A 21,022-nucleotide genomic window follows, 5' to 3' on the forward strand; every position below is an offset into this window, starting at 1 on the left:
CCAGCTCCCCTCCACTATCGGGCTCTTCAACGCCTCAAAATGTATTTTCTTTGCAAAGGTCTATCATATGCTCACCCCATATCTCTCTCTCTCTGGAAGCTCGCCAAGAATTACTCTGGTGGTTAATCCACATGGATGCCTGGAATGGCAGAGAAATCTTTGGCAATGCCACAGATCTAGTTATAGAAGCCGATGCAAGCAATTCTTGATGGGGTGCATGATGTGGCTCATTTATCACCGGTGGCAAATGGACAAATGCAGAGAGACTTCTTCACATAAATTGCAAGGAACTTCTTGCAGGTTCCTTTGCAATCAAGAGCTTTATAAAAAATCTAGCTCCCATTTCTGTGATCCTTCGCATGGACAATATTTCTGCCGTGAGATATTTGAACAAACTGTGAGATACCAAACCCAAGGGTCTTTCAGAAATTACCAAGGATTTTGTTCATCATTGTTTACAAAACAATATTTCCATTCAAGCTGAATACATTCCAGGTCTCTCCAATTCGGCAGCAGATTGGGGATCTTGTTAACTTCTGGATCCCAGCGATTGGAAATTACTGCCCAATATTTTCCCTTGCCTCCTTGAGAGGTCCCTTCACTATAGATCTTTTTGCATCCAGATCCAATTATCAGATTAAACCCTTTTTCAGTTGGCGTCCAGATCCAGAAGCCGCAGCAGTAGACGCCTTTCTTCAACCTTTGCCCTCTCAAAACGCTTATGCTTTCCCCCCATTTTCTATGATTCCCAGGACCCTTGCTCCCCTTCGCAGAGCTCAAATTTCTCTCCTCCTCATAACTCCCCTTTGGCCGACTCAGTCCTGGTACCCCTCTCTCCAAGAACTGTCTTTTTTCCCTCCTCTCCTTATTTCATCCCTTCCCAATCTCCTTCTGGATCCTTCCGGGAACCCTCACCCTCTCCTCCTAGACGGATCCCTCATGCTGGCGGCATGGGCAATTTCAGGGGTCCTTGGAACCTCGGGGGACTTTCAGAAAGGTCTCAATCTCTCCTTCAGGAGTCCTGGGCTCCAGGTACTACCAAAAAAGCATATCTCTCAGCTTGGTCTAAATGGTCTAGCTGGTGTTCACGAAAACACCTGGATCCCTTTTCAGCCCCTCTCTCCGAAATAATTAATTATCTTTCCTCACTTTTTGATAATGGTTTCGCTTATAAATCCATCAATTTGGCCAGTTCTGCTATTTTTTCAATGATTCCATTGGTCGTCATCCTCATGTCTGTCGCTTATTAAAGACCATCAGATTAAATAATCCCCCGGCTTCTAGATACTCCTTTTTCTGGGATGTAGACCTTGTCATTTCTTTCCTTAACAACTGGCCCTCTAATTCTGATCAACCTCTCAGAAAAATTTCTACTAAGTTAGCCACTCTTCTCTGTCTTCTGTCCTTTCGCAGAGTTTCAGATGTAAAGGCTATTGATTTTAATTCTAAAATGTTCTCTCCTTTTGGCATCACCTTTCTACTTTCCCGTAGGACCAAATGTCTCTCTAAATCTATATTTTACCCATTTTTCCTGAACATCCCAATCTATGTGTAGCATCCTGTCTTAAAGAATATGAATCTCAAACTTCTTCATTAAGATCTTGTTCCTCTTCTCAACTCTTAATTTCACCTCACAAACCTGTCTCTTCCACTTCTATTGCCAGATGGGTTTAATTGATTTCTTCTTTTGTCTGGTGTTGAGAATTCTTTCACTGCTCATTCTGTTCGTGGAGCTTCATCTTCCAAAGCTTACTTAAAATCGACTTCTCTCCAGGATATCCTCAATGCCGCTGATTGGTCGTCTGACTCTACCTTTAAACAATTCTATTTCAAACCAATTTCTCATGCTGCCTCTTCTTTAATACTTTAATCTATTTAGCTTTAAACTAGCAAAATAGGAGTCTCTGTGCTGGTAATAAAATTCAGATTATCCTAACTTTCTGAAGGAATTTTCTAGATTTTATTAAAGACACAGAGACAAGTATTTTCTCTCCCTCCCTCCTTTATTGGTATATTGTTTCTTTCATAACCTAAATTATATATATTATTGTTATATTCCATCTCTCTACTCTGATTTTTTCCAGGATTTCAAAATACGCAACACCCCATTTAAGAACTCCTTTTCTGGATTATGGATCTTCTACAAAGCAATGATCTTCATCTCAAGTTTTTTCTTCAAGTTGTTACCCAAATGTTCATCTATGTTTTACAAAATGATATTTTGCCTTTTTATGGTTTGTCCAGTTTCTTCATCGGTGGAGTATGGTCTTTCCTACGGCGCTAACTTATAAGACTTAAGCTCCTATAACGAGAGGGTCTCTAGATACCCAAGAGGGAGTTAAACAGAATAGTTAAGTGTTTAGGAGCGCCTATTAAAAGGCTAAGTCTAAAGAGGGTATAAATAAATAAATAAATAAATAAATAAATAAAAATATGTCGTTAAGTATACCAGCACAAGGAGCCCAAGTGTGTAAAGGGTATTTACAAGTTTAATATAGCTTTTAAATTAACAATTTATTAAGGCAATATCTTAGTGTCTATAATCGCAAACAGATTAACAAAAGCATAAAAGTATATGGATCCATATCACTTCATAAATAAACAAAAAACATTCACTGGTGTACTGTATCTAATAAAATCAATTTTACAGTCTATGATAAAACTGGTTTGGATAAAGTCAAAAGGATGTACAAATGATACAGTAAAATACAGTAAAATACAATAGAATAAAATACAATACAGTAAAATACAATAAAATACAAAAATAATGCAATAAAATTCAGAAATGATGTAAAAAAGCAGCCAATAGGGATAGGTCGTGTGGCCTAGGATAAAAACAAATATGTGAAAAAAGTCTTCCTGATTTGATTTAAGAAAAAATGTGATAATCTTTTTGAAAAATAAAGTGAAATGTTGTTTTTAGCCTGATGAAGGATGTGATAAAAATGTGTGAGTCCCCTCGTGAGAAGTCAAAAAGTGTCCAAAATTAAGTCAATAATCCACAAAAAAGTCACTTATAAAAAACAAAAATCCAAAAATGTCAAAAAAATGATGAAATCCAAAAGAATTTAGTAGTGATAGTGTGATGTCCAATAAAAGTCAAAAAATGCCACCTGTGTTTATGGATCAAACTGTGAATAGCTGAAAAAATGGAAATCCAACTGACCAATTTCTTGAAAATATTGGATATAAGAAACAATGAATATAAAAAAGATATATAAAAAAGGGTTATGAAAAATGTTTATAAAAAATGTAAGACGATCCAATCCCTGTGAAAAAAGAAAAGTACAACATAGAGCAGTATCGTTTAAAATACGTTTGCACAAGTAGAAATAAAACTCACCATATATGCCAACGCGTTTCGGCCCACCAATAGGGCCTTTATCAAGACTGATATATGGTTGGTGAGAGTGCTTGCTTTATACTTGTTTGATTTATGACATTTGCGCCAAAATTCTCAATTGCGCCAAAAATTCGCGCCAAAAGTAAGCCTTTGAACCCGGAAGTATAGGATAGACCGGATATGAGTAGCTTCGGTTTCGGATAAAAACATATATTACAATATTATGGCCCATATATAAGTCCTTTGTTTTAGACTCATTTTGTTAATGTCCCTTATAAGTAATAATTGGCAGTTGGGGACTTACTGGGTGTCTTGTACCGGATGTTTACATTCTACCGGAAGTTAACTGAAACCGGAAGTTGATTTTAAGAGCAAAATTTGACCGGAAGTGTGATACCGATAGTAACATTTGTTACACTATGGAGGCCCAGATTTAATATTGATTACTGCCCTCCTTAAGGACTCATTGTGCTGGTAACCCCAAAAAACATTAATTCGGCAGTTCGTGCCTTACTAGCCCCATAATTGGTACTCGATTCCTGAGGAAGCCGTTCAACCGGAAGTGGATACATACCGGAAGTTAACAGAAACCGGAAATTGGTTTCTTACGTGGAAAGCAGAATTTGTCTAGGGGAGGCGGTAGACATGTGTCTGAGATTTGTGAATGAAAACATTGTGGGATCTTGAGTTTAGTATGGGAATCATTCACCTGTTTTGTTAAAATGACATAAAATAAGGAACATAAAATAAATAAAGAAAGAAGTTTTTGATTAAAACTGTGAACATAAAATCAATAAAGAAGTTTTTGATTAAAACTGTGATGTGGTCTCCAAATCTGAGATTCGTTTATAATTATTCATTTTAATCGCATATAAATTCTGACCTAAGTGTAAAACGAGATTGGAATATAATCTTAGTTATGAGAATAACCTATAGTTGTGGTAACTTCATCTCTTATTATTTAGGAGTTATTAAATCCAGATAGTTAGACATAGAGATCAAGTTGTATTTAAAATTGACATGAACGAGGTTGACAGGATATATATAGAAATATAAATCATAAAATTGTCGGGAATGTAAAAAGACATTAGAAGATATAGAGTTGTCATTTCAAAAAGACAACTCTATATCTTCTAATGTCTTTTTACATTCCCGACAATTTTATGATTTATATTTCTATATATATCCTGTCAACCTCGTTCATGTCAATTTTAAATACAACTTGATCTCTATGTCTAACTATCTGGATTTAATAACTCCTAAATAATAAGAGATGAAGTTACCACAACTATAGGTTATTCTCATAACTAAGATTATATTCCAATCTCGTTTTACACTTAGGTCAGAATTTATATGCGATTAAAATGAATAATTATAAACGAATCTCAGATTTGGAGACCACATCACAGTTTTAATCAAAAACTTCTTTATTGATTTTATGTTCACAGTTTTAATCAAAAACTTCTTTCTTTATTTATTTTATGTTCCTTATTTTATGTCATTTTAACAAAACAGGTGAATGATTCCCATACTAAACTCAAGATCCCACAATGTTTTCATTCACAAATCTCAGACACATGTCTACCGCCTCCCCTAGACAAATTCTGCTTTCCACGTAAGAAACCAATTTCCGGTTTCTGTTAACTTCCGGTATGTATCCACTTCCGGTTGAACGGCTTCCTCAGGAATCGAGTACCAATTATGGGGCTAGTAAGGCACGAACTGCCGAATTAATGTTTTTTGGGGTTACCAGCACAATGAGTCCTTAAGGAGGGCAGTAATCAATATTAAATCTGGGCCTCCATAGTGTAACAAATGTTACTATCGGTATCACACTTCCGGTCAAATTTTGCTCTTAAAATCAACTTCCGGTTTCAGTTAACTTCCGGTAGAATGTAAACATCCGGTACAAGACACCCAGTAAGTCCCCAACTGCCAATTATTACTTATAAGGGACATTAACAAAATGAGTCTAAAACAAAGGACTTATATATGGGCCATAATATTGTAATATATGTTTTTATCCGAAACCGAAGCTACTCATATCCGGTCTATCCTATACTTCCGGGTTCAAAGGCTTACTTTTGGCGCGAATTTTTGGCGCAATTGAGAATTTTGGCGCAAATGTCATAAATCAAACAAGTATAAAGCAAGCACTCTCACCAACCATATATCAGTCTTGATAAAGGCCCTATTGGTGGGCCGAAACGCGTTGGCATATATGGTGAGTTTTATTTCTACTTGTGCAAACGTATTTTAAACGATACTGCTCTATGTTGTACTTTTCTTTTTTCACAGGGATTGGATCGTCTTACATTTTTTATAAACATTTTTCATAACCCTTTTTTATATATCTTTTTTATATTCATTGTTTCTTATATCCAATATTTTCAAGAAATTGGTCAGTTGGATTTCCATTTTTTCAGCTATTCACAGTTTGATCCATAAACACAGGTGGCATTTTTTGACTTTTATTGGACATCACACTATCACTACTAAATTCTTTTGGATTTCATCATTTTTTTGACATTTTTGGATTTTTGTTTTTTATAAGTGACTTTTTTGTGGATTATTGACTTAATTTTGGACACTTTTTGACTTCTCACGAGGGGACTCACACATTTTTATCACATCCTTCATCAGGCTAAAAACAACATTTCACTTTATTTTTCAAAAAGATTATCACATTTTTTCTTAAATCAAATCAGGAAGACTTTTTTCACATATTTGTTTTTATCCTAGGCCACACGACCTATCCCTATTGGCTGCTTTTTTACATCATTTCTGAATTTTATTGCATTATTTTTGTATTTTATTGTATTTTACTGTATTGTATTTTATTCTATTGTATTTTACTGTATTTTACTGTATCATTTGTACATCCTTTTGACTTTATCCAAACCAGTTTTATCATAGACTGTAAAATTGATTTTATTAGATACAGTACACCAGTGAATGTTTTTTGTTTATTTATGAAGTGATATGGATCCATATACTTTTATGCTTTTGTTAATCTGTTTGCGATTATAGACACTAAGATATTGCCTTAATAAATTGTTAATTTAAAAGCTATATTAATCTTCATCGGTGGATCCTTCATCCTGTTTCCTTTCCTGTTGAATCTTCTTCCAGTTCACATCAAAGAAGAAAGAGGAGGATTAGGGACTATTTGGACAGTATATGGACACTATGACACTTCTCATTGGTTAATTTCATCAACTCATTTGAATAACTGTTTCTCATTGGTTGTTATCTTATTCATTGTTTTTGTTGTCACCTGTTTTAATTTATCATTATGTCTGTGAAAAGCTGTATAAGTAGTAAAAGAGAAGGAAAGCAAAATACTTGCCTCTGTGTCTTTAATAAAATCTAGATTATTCCTTCAAAAAGCTAGGATAATCGGAATTCGATCATATAAAGTTATTTGAAATTGCATTCTCTTTCTGAATCATGGAAGTTTAATTTTGACTTTTTTGTCCTTTTAGAGATGTAAAACATTGATAAATTGTATAGTCCCAGTATACAACAATACAGCAGCAACAAGGCGGTGTTAAAAACATATCAGATTTATCCTTTCTTTCTTTTTTTCTTTTTAATAAACTCAGAGTCTGGCATTCCTATGTTTGATTGTGGTGCCGAACAAATTTAATACACTGTATTATATAAAGTTACTTGCAATAGTAGCTAAACTGTACTCTATCAGATTAAAACATATTTTTAGTACTTTTTTTATTTTTAACATGTCTATCTGCATCTATGAGATTATCACTGACGAACATCTTCAATACAATAACTCAATGTTGTTTTTTGTGTATTGAAAAGTGTTATAAATGCTCAAAACCTGTTGGATCCAGTTTCAAAGGGACAGTAACGTCATAATTAGACATTCATAATTTAGACAGAGCATACAATTTTAAACAACTTTTCAATTTACTTCTATTATTTAATTTGATTCCTTCTCTTGTTATCTTTTGCTGAAAGGTTTATCGAGGAAAGCTCAGGAGCAGCAAAGAACCTAGGTTCTAGCTGCTGATTGGTGGCTGCATATTTATACTGATTGTCATTGGCTCACCCATTTGTTCAGTTAGAAACCAATAATGCATTGCTGCTTCTTCAACAAAGCATACCAAGAGAATGAAGCAAATTTGAAAATATAAATAAACTGGAAAGTTGTTAAAATTGTATTTTCTACCTAAATCATGAAATAAACATTTTGGGTTTTATGTCCCTTTAAAAGGGTGAAAAAACACACACTAAATTTAAGAAATCTGAATTGTAATGCAAACCATGTAGCTGACAACTTCATGTGTGAAACTAATACAGAAATAGCTAACAGATGAAGTACAGATGTGGTCAGAATATTGATTGACATGGAATGAGTTTATGTAAGCAAATGCAATGAAACGTTTTTATCTGTTTACTGATTTCATTTAATGAGCATTATTAATTTCTGACATCTTGTCACTTTCTTTCGAAGTGCTCAGAACTTAAATGAGACAAATAATAAATCATAAAAAGACTGGGATCTTATGTTGAAAACTTTAACACATACCTGCTTTAATACTGCAAGTGAAACCTGAATTTTGTCTTCCTTCTCAAGCTTTTCTTGTAGTACAACGTCTTGAATATGTCCTGTATTACATGGGAGATTAAACAGTATAAGAACATGTTTATAGGTAAATAAAACAGCATAACGTGATTAAGTAATGTTTATTTATAAAATGCCATCTCATTCTATAGGATTGTACTATGACTTTTTTTTTTTTTTTTAACCCCTTAACGACCGACGACGTATGCCATACGTCCTCAAAAAAAAAGCACTTAACGACCGAGGACGTATGGCATACGTCGTCGGTTTAACAGAGCACTGGAAGCGATCGAAATCGCTTCCAGCTGCTCTAACAGTATTGCAGGCTTGCCTTGAGGTCTAGGCATCCTGCAATACTGTTCCCGAGTGCCGGGACCGGATTGATCACTCCCCCACGAGTGATCACTTCCGGTTTCGCTCCACGTGGAGCCCGGCAGTGTTTTAGAGCATCGGAAGCGATCGGACACGCTTCCGATGCTCTGCTTGTTTGCTAAGTGCCTCGGTGGGTCGAGGCACTTAGTTAGTTATAAATTAAAATAAAAATATAAAAAAAAAAAAAACGAATAATAAAAAAAAAAGCCCTAAATAGCCCCCCCCCCCTCCCCCTTCACTAGGCATCCAAGATGGCGATGCCCAGTGCATCATGGGGCCTCTGGGGGTGTCCCTAGCCTGCATCATCATAGGGGCAAGCTAGGGTCACCCAATCTGAGCCTCCCACCCTAAAAAAAATAATAATAATAAAATACCCCATTTGTCTGATCATGTCAATATTTGTAAATATTGACTATGATCAGTGTGGATCTCCCTCCCTCTCCTCACTTGCCATTTTGTTGGAGAGAGAGAGAGACCTGTATTTAGCAGAGAGAGAGATTTATTTCTTTTATTTGTTAAAAAATATAGAACCAAAGGCTCTTTTCAGAGCCATTAACCCCTAGCTTGCCAGTGATCACTATATATCACTGGCAGTAACATAGGTGCACTTTTTTTTTGCTGCATTTTGCTGTCTGTGCGTTTTTTTAGGGGTTAATTTTGTTGTTGTAATTTTTAAAAAACCCAAAGGCTCTTTTCAGAAACATTTAGTTAATTTAATTTAATTTTCAGAGCCATTAACCCCTAGCTTGCCAGTGATCGCTATATATCACTGGCAGTAGCAAAGGTGCACTTTTTTTTTTGCTGCATTTTGCTGTCTGTGCATTTTTTTAGGGGTTAATTTTGTTGTTGTAATTTTTTAAAAACCCAAAGGCTCTTTTCAGAAACATTTAGTTAATTTAATTTAATTTTCAGAGCCATTAACCCCTAGCTTGCCAGTGATCGCTATATATCACTGGCAGTAGCAAAGGTGCACTTTTTTTTTTGCTGCATTTTGCTGTCTGTGCATTTTTTTAGGGGTTAATTTTGTTGTTGTAATTTTTTAAAAACCCAAAGGCTCTTTTCAGAAACATTTAGTTAATTTAATTTAATTTTCAGAGCCATTAACCCCTAGCTTGCCAGTGATCGCTATATATCACTGGCAGTAGCAAAGGTGCACTTTTTTTTGCTGCATTTTGCTGTCTGTGCATTTTTTTAGGGGTTAATTTTGTTGTTGTAATTTTTTAAAAACCCAAAGGCTCTTTTCAGAAACATTTAGTTAATTTAATTTAATTTTCAGAGCCATTAACCCCTAGCTTGCCAGTGATCGCTATATATCACTGGCAGTAGCAAAGGTGCACTTTTTTGCTAGTTAATTTAGTTAATTAATTTAGTTAATTTAATTTAATTTTCAGAGCCATTAACCTCTAGCTTGCCAGTGATCGCTATAAATCACTGGCAGTAGCATAGCTGTACTTTTTTGCTAGTTAATTTAGTTAATTAATTTAGTTAATTTAATTTTTTTTAGTAATTGTTTTCTGTGATACAAAAATGTCACAGAAAAGATATAGTGCTGAGGAGGCGTATGCCATCCTTGCGTCAGAGTCAGATGCCTCTATTTCTGACTCAGACCCCAATTTTGACCCTGCCATGTGCTCAGATACATCACTAGATGCAGTCTCAACTGATAGTGATGTATCTGTGGCTGCTAGCCCCCCTGCCAGCCCCCCTGCCAGCCCCCCTGCTAGCCCCCCTGCCAGAAGGAGGCGTGTTGCTGCCATTGCTGCTGAAGAGTGGGTAACGCCTCATCTCCAGAGGACAGATATCCCACCCTTCACAGCAAATGCTGGCATAAATATAGATGTGGCAGGTTTTAGCCCCCAGCAGTTTCTGGAAGTGTTTCTGGGCGATGATATATTGGGGAACATTGTCGCCCAAACTAATTTATATGCCCATCAGTTCCGTGCTGCAAAGCCTGGAACATATTTGGCAAAGCAGCAATGGGCCCCCATCAATGTGCCAGAATTCAAAAAATTCTGGGCATTGACTATGCTGATGGGCATCATAAAGAAACCCTCCATTCGCTCCTACTGGAGTACTAGCCCCATTTGCTCTACCCCCATTTTCTCCCAGACTATGTCGAGGAAGAGGTATGAAATGATTCTGCATTTCATGCACTTCAGCGACAACAGCCTGTGCCCCCCTAGGGAGCATCCCCAATTTGACAGGCTGTATAAAATCCGCCCCCTGATAACCCACTTTTCTGCCAGGTTTGCAGAGGCTTATACACCTGGAAGGAATATATGCGTTGATGAATCCCTAATGAAGTATAAGGGAAGGCTGGGATTCAAGCAGTATATTCCTTCCAAACGCTCCAGATATGGGGTAAAGGTGTATAAGCTCTGTGACAGCGAGACTGGGTATACTCAGGCCTTCCGGGTGTATGAGGGAAAGGATAGCCACCTTGACCCTCCAGGTTGCCCAGAACATATGGGAACCACTGGCAAGATTGTCTGGGACCTGATATTACCCCTAATGAACAAAGGGTATCACTTGTACTTAGACAATTTTTATACAAGTGTCCTTTTGTTCAAGCTACTGTATTGCTTTGATACAGTAGCTTGCGGTACAATTAAAAAGAACCGCGCAGGTTTCCCAGGACAGCTTGTACGCACCCGGCTACGAAGGGGGGAGACCTCAGCTCTGCGCCAAGAGGAGCTGTTGGCACTGAAGTACAGAGACAAGAAGGATGTATACCTTCTTACCACCATCCACACAGAGAGGACGGTGGCGGTTTCTGTACGTGGCAGAGCTGAGATCATAAGGAAGCCAGTGTGCATCAAGTCTTATAACCGGCATATGGGTGGGGTTGATCTGGCTGATCAGCTGCTGCAGCCCTATCTAATTATGCGGAAGACAAGGGCCTGGTACAAAAAGGTTGCAATTTACCTAATGCAGATTGCAACCCACAACGCTTTTTTGTTGTTCAAAAAAGCAAACCCCAGAGTTAAAAAGACTTTTTTACAGTTTCAGCTCCAGATTATTACGGGGATTTTGTACCATGATGCACCTGCTCCCCGGGCGGTGATGGGAGAGAGCAGAGTTGGGGCTACCCATTTTATTTTTAAAATCCCCCCTAATGCCACAAAGCAGAAACCACAAAAAAAATGCAGAGTCTGTACCAAGAGGGGGAAGAGAAGGGACACCATATATTACTGTCCTGATTGCCCTGGACAGCCTGCACTCTGCATTGGGGACTGCTTCAAGCGGTACCATACAATGGTCAATTTTTTAAAAAAATAAATACATTTGCTGTTACATATATATATATTTTTTTGGTTATGTTTATAGTTAGATGTTTTTTTGTTTTTTTTACTTTTACTGTGCCAGATTTTTACATTTCACTACTCTATTTTTTTCTAAAATTGGGCCTGTTTTTTTTTTTAACCAAAACCCCTGTCAAACCTATGCATGGGGGACATAGGTGTTCTCAGGGTGCCTTGCAGAAAACAACCTGAAGTATGTTTTTGTAATAACTTACAACAGTCTCTCCTAAATTATAGTCAAAAAGCAATGTGTCTGTAAAAATGAAAATTGAAAAATTACCACCATACACTTTCTCCAATTTTTTGGGCTAAAACGGTTGCTTCAAAGGCATCAAAGCACACCATATACAATACCTTGGGGTGTCAACATTTAAAAAATATACACTTTGAATGCAATAAATAAAAGTGGGGTATGCGATAGGCCCCAAACTAAAGATAGGCCTATCAGAAGAAATACTCTCATTTTTAATAACTAAAATCACAAGTCATAAAATTGTAACATAACCTTCCCAAAATCCTGGCAAACCTATGCATGGGGGGCATAGGTGTACTCAGGGTGCCTTGCAGAAAACAACCTGAAGTATTATTTTGCAATAACTTACAACAATCTCTCCTAAATCATAGTCAAAAAGCAATGTGTCTGTAAAAATGAAAATTGAAAAATTACCACCATATACTTTCTCCAATTTTTTGGGCTAAAACGGTTGCTTCAAAGGCATCAAAGCACACCATATACAATACCTTGGGGTGTCAACATTTAAAAAATATACACTTTGAATGCAATAAATAAAAGTGGGGTATGTGATAGGCCCCAAACTAAAGATAGGCCTATCAGAAGAAATACTCTCATTTTTAATAACTAAAATCATGTAACATAACCTTCCCAAAATCCTGGCAAACCTATGCATGGGGGGCATAGGTGTACTCAGGGTGCCTTGCAGAAAACAACCTGAAGTATTCTTTTGCAATAACTTACAACAGTCTCTCCTAAATCATAGTAAAAAAGCAATGTGTCTGTAACAATGAAAATTGAAAAATTACCACCATATACTTTCTCCAATTTTTTGGGCTAAAACGGTTGCTTCAAAGGCATCAAAGCACACCATATACAATACCTTGGGGTGTCAACATTTAAAAAATATACACTTTGAATGTAATAAATAAAAGTGGGGTATGTGATAGGCCCCAAACTAAAGATAGGCCTATCAGAAGAAATACTCTCATTTTTAATAACTAAAATCACAAGTCATAAAATTGTAACATAACCTTCCCAAAATCCTGGCAAACCTATGCATGGGGGGCATAGGTGTACTCAGGGTGCCTTGCAGAAAACAACCTGAAGTATTCTTTTGCAATAACTTACAACAATCTCTCCTAAATCATAGTCAAAAAGCAATGTGTCTGTAAAAATGAAAATTGAAAAATTACCACCATATACTTTCTCCAATTTTTTGGGCTAAAACGGTTGCTTCAAAGGCATCAAAGCACACCATATACAATACCTTGGGGTGTCAACATTTAAAAAATATACACTTTGAATGCAATAAATAAAAGTGGGGTATGTGATAGGCCCCAAACTAAAGATAGGCCTATCAGAAGAAATACTCTCATTTTTAATAACTAAAATCATGTAACATAACCTTCCCAAAATCCTGGCAAACCTATGCATGGGGGGCATAGGTGTACTCAGGGTGCCTTGCAGAAAACAACCTAAAGTATTCTTTTGCAATAACTTACAACAGTCTCTCCTAAATCATAGTAAAAAAGCAATGTGTCTGTAACAATGAAAATTGAAAAATTACCACCATATACTTTCTCCAATTTTTTGGGCTAAAACGGTTGCATCAAAGTCATCAAACCACTCCATGTATAATACCTTGGGGGGTCAACTTTTTAAATATAATCACATTTATGGAAAACAAATAAATTGGGGTATGTTAAAAGACCCCCAAAAAAAGACGATAGGCAAAGAAAATATGTTAAATGTGAAAAAAAATCACAAACACATGTCAGACATTTGGCATTGCACCGCCCAAACAAGCCACCAAACCTATGCATAGGTGGTATCACTGAACTCAGGAGATGTTGGTGACCACATATTGGTGTCTTCTTTGGTAGTAACACATAACAGGAGCTGTGAATCCATGTCTAAAGTACAATGTATGTGAAAAATAACACAAAGAAATGAATGCCCAATAGTTTGACAAAGACTAGTGGTTGAATTAGTGTATGGAAAGTGTTAAAACACCTGCATTTGAAATACCCTAGGATGTCTACTTTTCAAAAATATATGGTTTTATGGGGGTAAATTACATTGGCCGGCTTCAGAAATGTCTTAAATAGAACATGGGTGCATGGGATGTGAAAATGGGAAGTGTAAAAAATGGAATGCGCTTCCTAAAAATAAGGCCTTCTAGCCCCCAGAGAACCCAACACACCTATACATGGGTGGTATCACTGTACTCAGGAGATGTTGTTGAACACATATTGAGGTGTTTTTTGGCAGTAAACACATAACAGGAACTGAGAATCCATGCCTAAAGTACAATGTGTGTGAAAAATAACACAAAAAAATGACTACCCAAAAGTTTGACAAAGACTGGTGGTTAAATAAGTTCATGGAAAGTGTGAAAATACCAGCATTTCAAATACCCTAGGGTGTCTACTTCTCAAAAATATATGGTTTTATGGGGGTAAATTTCATTGACCGGCTTCAGAAATGTCCCAAATAGGACATGGGTGCATGATGACCGATGTGAAAATTCCAAGTTGAAAAACTGGAATGCGCTTCCTAAAAATAAGGCCTTCTAGCCCCCAGAGAACCCAACACACCTATACATGGGTGGTATCACTGTACTCAGGAGATGTTGTTGAACACATATTGAGGTGTTTTTTGGCAGTAAACACATAACAGGAACTGAGAATCCATGCCTAAAGTACAATGTGTGTGAAAAATAACACAAAAAAATGACTACCCAAAAGTTTGACAAAGACTGGTGGTTAAATAAGTTCATGGAAAGTGTGAAAATACCAGCATTTCAAATACCCTAGGGGGTCTACTTCTCAAAAATATATGGTTTTATGGGGGTAAATTTCATTGACCGGCTTCAGAAATGTCCCAAATAGGACATGGGTGCATGATGACCGATGTGAAAATTCCAAGTTGAAAAACTGGAATGCGCTTCCTAAAAATAAGGCCTTCTAGCCCCCAGAGAACCCAACACACCTATACATGGGTGGTATCACTGTACTCAGGAGATGTTGTTGAACACATATTGAGGTGTTTTTTGGCAGTAACACATAACAGGAACTGAGAATCCATGCCTAAAGTACAATGTGTGTGAAAAATAACACAAAAAAATGACTACCCAAAAGTTTGACAAAGACTGGTGGTTGAATTAGTGCATGGAAAGTGTTAAAATACAAGCATTTGAAATACCCTAGGGTGTCTACTTTTCAAAAATATATGGTTTGATGGGGGTAAATTCCATTGACCAGCTTCAGAAATGTCCCAAATAGGACATGGGTGCATGATGACCGATGTGAAAATTCCAAGTTGAAAAACTTGAATGCGCTTCCTAAAATTAAGGCCTTTTAGCCCCCAGAGAACCCGACACACCTATACATGGGTGGTATCACTGTACTCAGGAGATGTTGTTGAACACATATTGAGGTTTTTTTTGGCAGTAACACATAACAGGAACTGAGAATCCATGCCTAAAGTACAATGTGTGTGAAAAATAACACAAAATAATGACTACCCAAAAGTTTGACAAAGACTGGTGGTTGAATTAGTGCATGGAAAGTGTTAAAATACAAGCATTTGAAATACCCTAGGGTGTCTACTTTTCAAAAATATATGGTTTGATGGGGGTAAATTCCATTGACCAGCTTCAGAAATGTCCCAAATAGGACATGGGTGCATGATGACCGATGTGAAAATTCCAAGTTGAAAAACTGGAATGCGCTTCCTAAAATTAAGGCCTTTTAGCCCCCAGAGAACCCGACACACCTATACATGGGTGGTATCACTGTACTCAGGAGATGTTGTTGAACACATATTGAGGTTTTTTTTGGCAGTAACACATAACAGGAACTGAGAATCCATGCCTAAAATACAATGTGTGTGAAAAATAACACAAAATAATGACTACCCAAAAGTTTGACAAAGACTGGTGGTTGAATTAGTGCATGGAAAGTGTTAAAATACAAGCATTTGAAATACCCTAGGGTGTCTACTTTTCAAAAATATATGGTTTGATGGGGGTAAATTCCATTGACCAGCTTCAGAAATGTCCCAAATAGGACATGGGTGCATGATGACCGATGTGAAAATTCCAAGTTGAAAAACTGGAATGCGCTTCCTAAAATTAAGGCCTTTTAGCCCCCAGAGAACCCGACACACCTATACATGGGTGGTATCACTGTACTCAGGAGATGTTGTTGAACACATATTGAGGTTTTTTTTGGCAGTAACACATAACAGGAACTGAGAATCCATGCCTAAAGTACAATGTGTGTGAAAAATAACACAAAATAATGACTACCCAAAAGTTTGACAAAGACTGGTGGTTGAATTAGTGCATGGAAAGTGTTAAAATACAAGCATTTGAAATACCCTAGGGTGTCTACTTTTCAAAAATATATGGTTTGATGGGGGTAAATTCCATTGACCAGCTTCAGAAATGTCCCAAATAGGACATGGGTGCATGATGACCGATGTGAAAATTCCAAGTTGAAAAACTGGAATGCGCTTCCTAAAATTAAGGCCTTTTAGCCCCCAGAGAACCCGACACACCTATACATGGGTGGTATCACTGTACTCAGGAGATGTTGTTGAACACATATTGAGGTTTTTTTTGGCAGTAACACATAACAGGAACTGAGAATCCATGCCTAAAGTACAATGTGTGTGAAAAATAACACAAAATAATGACTACCCAAAAGTTTGACAAAGACTGGTGGTTGAATTAGTGCATGGAAAGTGTTAAAATACAAGCATTTGAAATACCCTAGGGTGTCTACTTTTCAAAAATATATGGTTTGATGGGGGTAAATTCCATTGACCAGCTTCAGAAATGTCCCAAATAGGACATGGGTGCATGATGACCGATGTGAAAATTCCAAGTTGAAAAACTGGAATGCGCTTCCTAAAATTAAGGCCTTTTAGCCCCCAGAGAACCCGACACACCTATACATGGGTGGTATCACTGTACTCAGGAGATGTTGTTGAACACATATTGAGGTTTTTTTTGGTAGTAACACATAACAGGAACTGAGAATCCATGCCTAAAGTACAATGTGTGTGAAAAATAACACAAAATAATGACTACCCAAAAGTTTGACAAAGACTGGTGGTTGAATTAGTGCATGGAAAGTGTTAAAATACAAGCATTTGAAATACCCTAGGGTGTCTACTTTTCAAAAATATATGGTTTGATGGGGGTAAATTCCATTGACCAGCTTCAGAAATGTCCCAAATAGGACATGGGTGCATGATGACCAATGTGAAAATTCCAAGTTGAAAAACTGGAATGCGCTTCCTAAAAATAAGGCCTTCTAGCCCCCAGAGAACCCAACACACCTATACATAGGTGGTATCGCTGTACTCAGGAGATGTTGTTGAACACATATTGAGGTGCTTTTTGGCAGTAACACATAACAGGAACTGAGAATCCATGCCTAAAATACAATGTGTGTGAAAAATAACACAAAAAAATGACTACCCAAAAGTTTGACAAAGACTGGTGGTTGAATTAGTGCATGGAAAGTGTTAAAATACCAGCATTTGAAATACCCTAGGGTGTCTACTTTTCAAAAATATATGGTTTGATGGGGGTAAATTCCATTGGCCAGCTTCAGAAATGTCCCAAATAGGACATGGGTGCATGATGACCGATGTGAAAATTCCAAGTTGAAAAACTGGAATGCGCTTCCTAAAATTAAGGCCTTTTAGCCCCCAGAGAACCCGACACACCTATACATGGGTGGTATCACTGTACTCAGGAGATGTTGTTGAACACATATTGAGGTTTTTTTTGGCAGTAACACATAACAGGAACTGAGAATCCATGCCTAAAGTACAATGTGTGTGAAAAATAACACAAAATAATGACTACCCAAAAGTTTGACAAAGACTGGTGGTTGAATTAGTGCATGGAAAGTGTTAAAATACAAGCATTTGAAATACCCTAGGGTGTCTACTTTTCAAAAATATATGGTTTGATGGGGGTAAATTCCATTGACCAGCTTCAGAAATGTCCCAAATAGGACATGGGTGCATGATGACCGATGTGAAAATTCCAAGTTGAAAAACTGGAATGCGCTCCCTAAAAATAAGAGCTTTTAGCCCCCCGAGAACCCGACACACCTATACATGGGTGGTATCACTGTACCCAGGAGATGCTGCTGAAGACATATGAGGGTGTTATTTGGCAGTAACCCTTAATATTATCAGTAAATGTATTCTTAAATTGCTATTTTGTCAAAAAATCAAATTATTTTTTTTTCCCCCCCAAACTTTGGCATAGATTGGTGGTAAAATGGTTGCATGAAAAAAGTCAAAATACCCCAAGTTTAATACCTTAGGTTGTCTTCTTTTAAAAAATATATACATTTGAAGGGTTATTCAGGGATTCATGACAGATATTGGTGTTACAATGTAACTATCGCCAATTTTGAAAAAACATGGTTTTGAAATAGCAAAGTGCTACTTGTACTTATTGCCCTATAACTTGCAAAAAAAGCAAAGAACATGTAAACATTGGGTATTTATAAACTCAGGACAAAATTTAGAAACTGTTTAGCATTGGTATTTTATGGTGGTTGTAGATGTGTAAGAGATTTTGGGGCTCAAAGTTAGAAAAAGTGCATTTTTTTTCATTTTTTCCTCATATTTTATATTTTTTTTTATAGTAAATTATAAGATATGATGAAAAAAATGGTATCTTTAGAAAGTCCATTTAATGGCGAGAAAAACAGTATATAATATGTGTGGGTACAGTAAATGAGTAAGAGGAAAATTACAGTTAAATACAAACATCGCAGAAATGCAAAAATAGCCTTGGTCCCAGATGGTCAACAAATTGAAAAGTGGTCTGGTCACTAAGGGGTTAAGCGATATGAAACCCACTTTTTTTCTTTCATGATTCAGACAGAGCATGTAATTTTAAGCAACTTTCTAATATACTCCTATTATCAAATGTTCTTTGTTCTCTTGGTATCTTTATTTGAAAAGCAGGGATGTAAGCTTTGTAGCCATCCATTTTTGGTTCAGCACCTTAGGTAGAGCTTGCTGATTGGTGGCTAAATGTAGCAATCAGCAAGCGCTACCCAGGGTTCTGAACCAAAAATGGGCCAACTCCTAAGCTTACATTACTGCTATTCAAATAAAGATACCAAGAGAACGAAGAAAAATTGATAATAGGAATAAATTAGAAAGTTGCTTAAAATTGCAAAGTCTATCTGAATCATGAAAGAAAAAAAAATGGTTTTCATATCCCTTTAACTGCCATACACATTAAGATTCTAAAGTCTACAAGTCCGATATTAAATTATTGCATATTTCAAAAAGACTTTAAAAGTGACACTGAGTTATCACATGATTTATGACCTAAGATCCTTATATACCACTGCTTCAAGTCAAACTTCAGAGTCACATACACAGACACTTGGCATTTACGTATAAACTGTAATAATGGATGTTTATCAGATTCCACTGCTGCTATCGTTTGGCAACTCACTATTGAAAATAAATGTTCCTATATTTTTAGAATGTGTGCTGTTAGATAGCATTGTCTGTGTCACTTGTCATTTTATAACTTCAATGAGAAAATGACACGCGACTACGTTTTAAAATGTAATAGTCATTGTCACTGTCACTTGCCATTTCAATGTCAAACACAATGTGACTGTGACTCGATGTTTTAGATATTAGTTTCACAACCATTTTTATTATGTATTTGTTAAATGACAAAGTCTGTGTGACGTTTATTCCGTGAGAGTCAGAAGTCAAAATGCAATTTACAAAGAAAACACAAAACAAAAAAAAGATACAGAATCTGGTTAATGCTGCAAAACTGAAAATCCAATGTGCTTGTAAAGTGTGTGTGTGGGTGTATACGCTAACAATAACATTTTTACAAAGCTTTATTGACAAGAGAGACAGATCTGCATTGGAAAACTTTAGGAGTATTCTCAAAGCACACTTTAAAGGGACAGTACACTGTAAAATTGTTTTTATATTAATGTATTGTCAATGACTTGTTATACCAGCTGCAGAGTATAAAATGTAGGAGAAATTGCATTTTTCGTGTTTATTTGTGTATCTGAAGTAGCTGGTTTTGTGCTTTTAAACCACAGCCTATTACAATGGGTTGAGCTTCAGGTAATATCAGATCTCAATATGTTATCACTTTTATGTACACAGACTTGCTTCCTTATCTTATATTTGTCTGGAACACCAAAGCTCAATACTTAGAGAGAACAACGGAAAATTATCATTTAATTACTTAAAGGGACACTAAACCCATTTTTTTTTCTTTCATGATTCGGATAGAGCATACACTTTTAAGCAGCTTTCTAATTTACTTCTATTATCATTTTTTCTTCATTCTCTTTCTATCTGTATTTGAAAAAAGCAGGAATAAAAGCTTAGGAACAGGCCCATTTTAGGTTGAGAACCTGGGTTGCGCTTGCTGATTGGATGGCTAAATGCAGGCACCAATCAGCAAGCCCTATCCAGGGTACTGAACAAAAAATAGGCCGGCCCCAAAGCTTTCATTCCTGCCTTTTCAAATAAAGATAGCAAGAGAACAAAGAAAAATTGATAATAGGAATAAATTACAAAGTTGCTTAAAATTGCATGATCTATCTGAATCATGAAAGAAAAAGTTTGGGTTCAGTGTCCCTTTAACTATCATGCCCCCAACTGAGGCCTAGTTTCCATTGAGGTGGTAAAGTTTGTAAACTGGTGCTAACACAAAAAATCTCCATAGACTTTAATAGAGATAAATGTTTTAACCACCAGTTTCCAAACTTTACCACCTCAATGGAAACTAGGCCTAAGAGTGTAATCTCTTCTGCTGGCTGTGTTTACTTAGGCTATTCTATAGAATATACTGCAGCATAGAAACTTTCAGTATAGGTTGGGAATCCACAAGCTAAATCAGCTATTTCAAAGGCCAAATTATGGGTAAAGGAGCTACTTGTAAACAATTTAAAACACTCCAGCAGGTAAAATGAATCAGGGGAGACAATTTTTGGGTGACCTGTCCCTTTAAACTAGGGTGGATAAAAATGAATGGGGTTTTTTTAATCAGATTTTTTTTATTTAAATAGGATTTTTTAAATGAAAGGGACAGTCAAGACCAAAATTGTTAATGTTTAAAAAGATAGATAATGTCTTTACTACCCATT

At 36.5% G+C, this 21,022-nt stretch overlaps 1 protein-coding gene across 3 annotated transcripts in view; it reads right to left on the bottom strand.

Annotated features, from left to right (window-relative positions):
* Window positions 1-21,022, bottom strand: part of TBC1D5 (TBC1 domain family member 5) — a 1,730,009-nt gene that overhangs the window by 34,165 nt on the left and 1,674,822 nt on the right. For all 3 annotated transcript variants that reach the window (XM_053714215.1, XM_053714214.1, XM_053714216.1), the window contains one exon: window positions 7,896-7,975. In XM_053714215.1, the coding sequence (XP_053570190.1) occupies window positions 7,896-7,975 (80 nt within the window). The remainder of the gene's footprint in view (window positions 1-7,895; window positions 7,976-21,022) is intronic.

This window comes from Bombina bombina, chromosome 5 (assembly GCF_027579735.1).
Source record: "Bombina bombina isolate aBomBom1 chromosome 5, aBomBom1.pri, whole genome shotgun sequence".
NCBI classification, from domain to species: domain Eukaryota; kingdom Metazoa; phylum Chordata; class Amphibia; order Anura; family Bombinatoridae; genus Bombina; species Bombina bombina.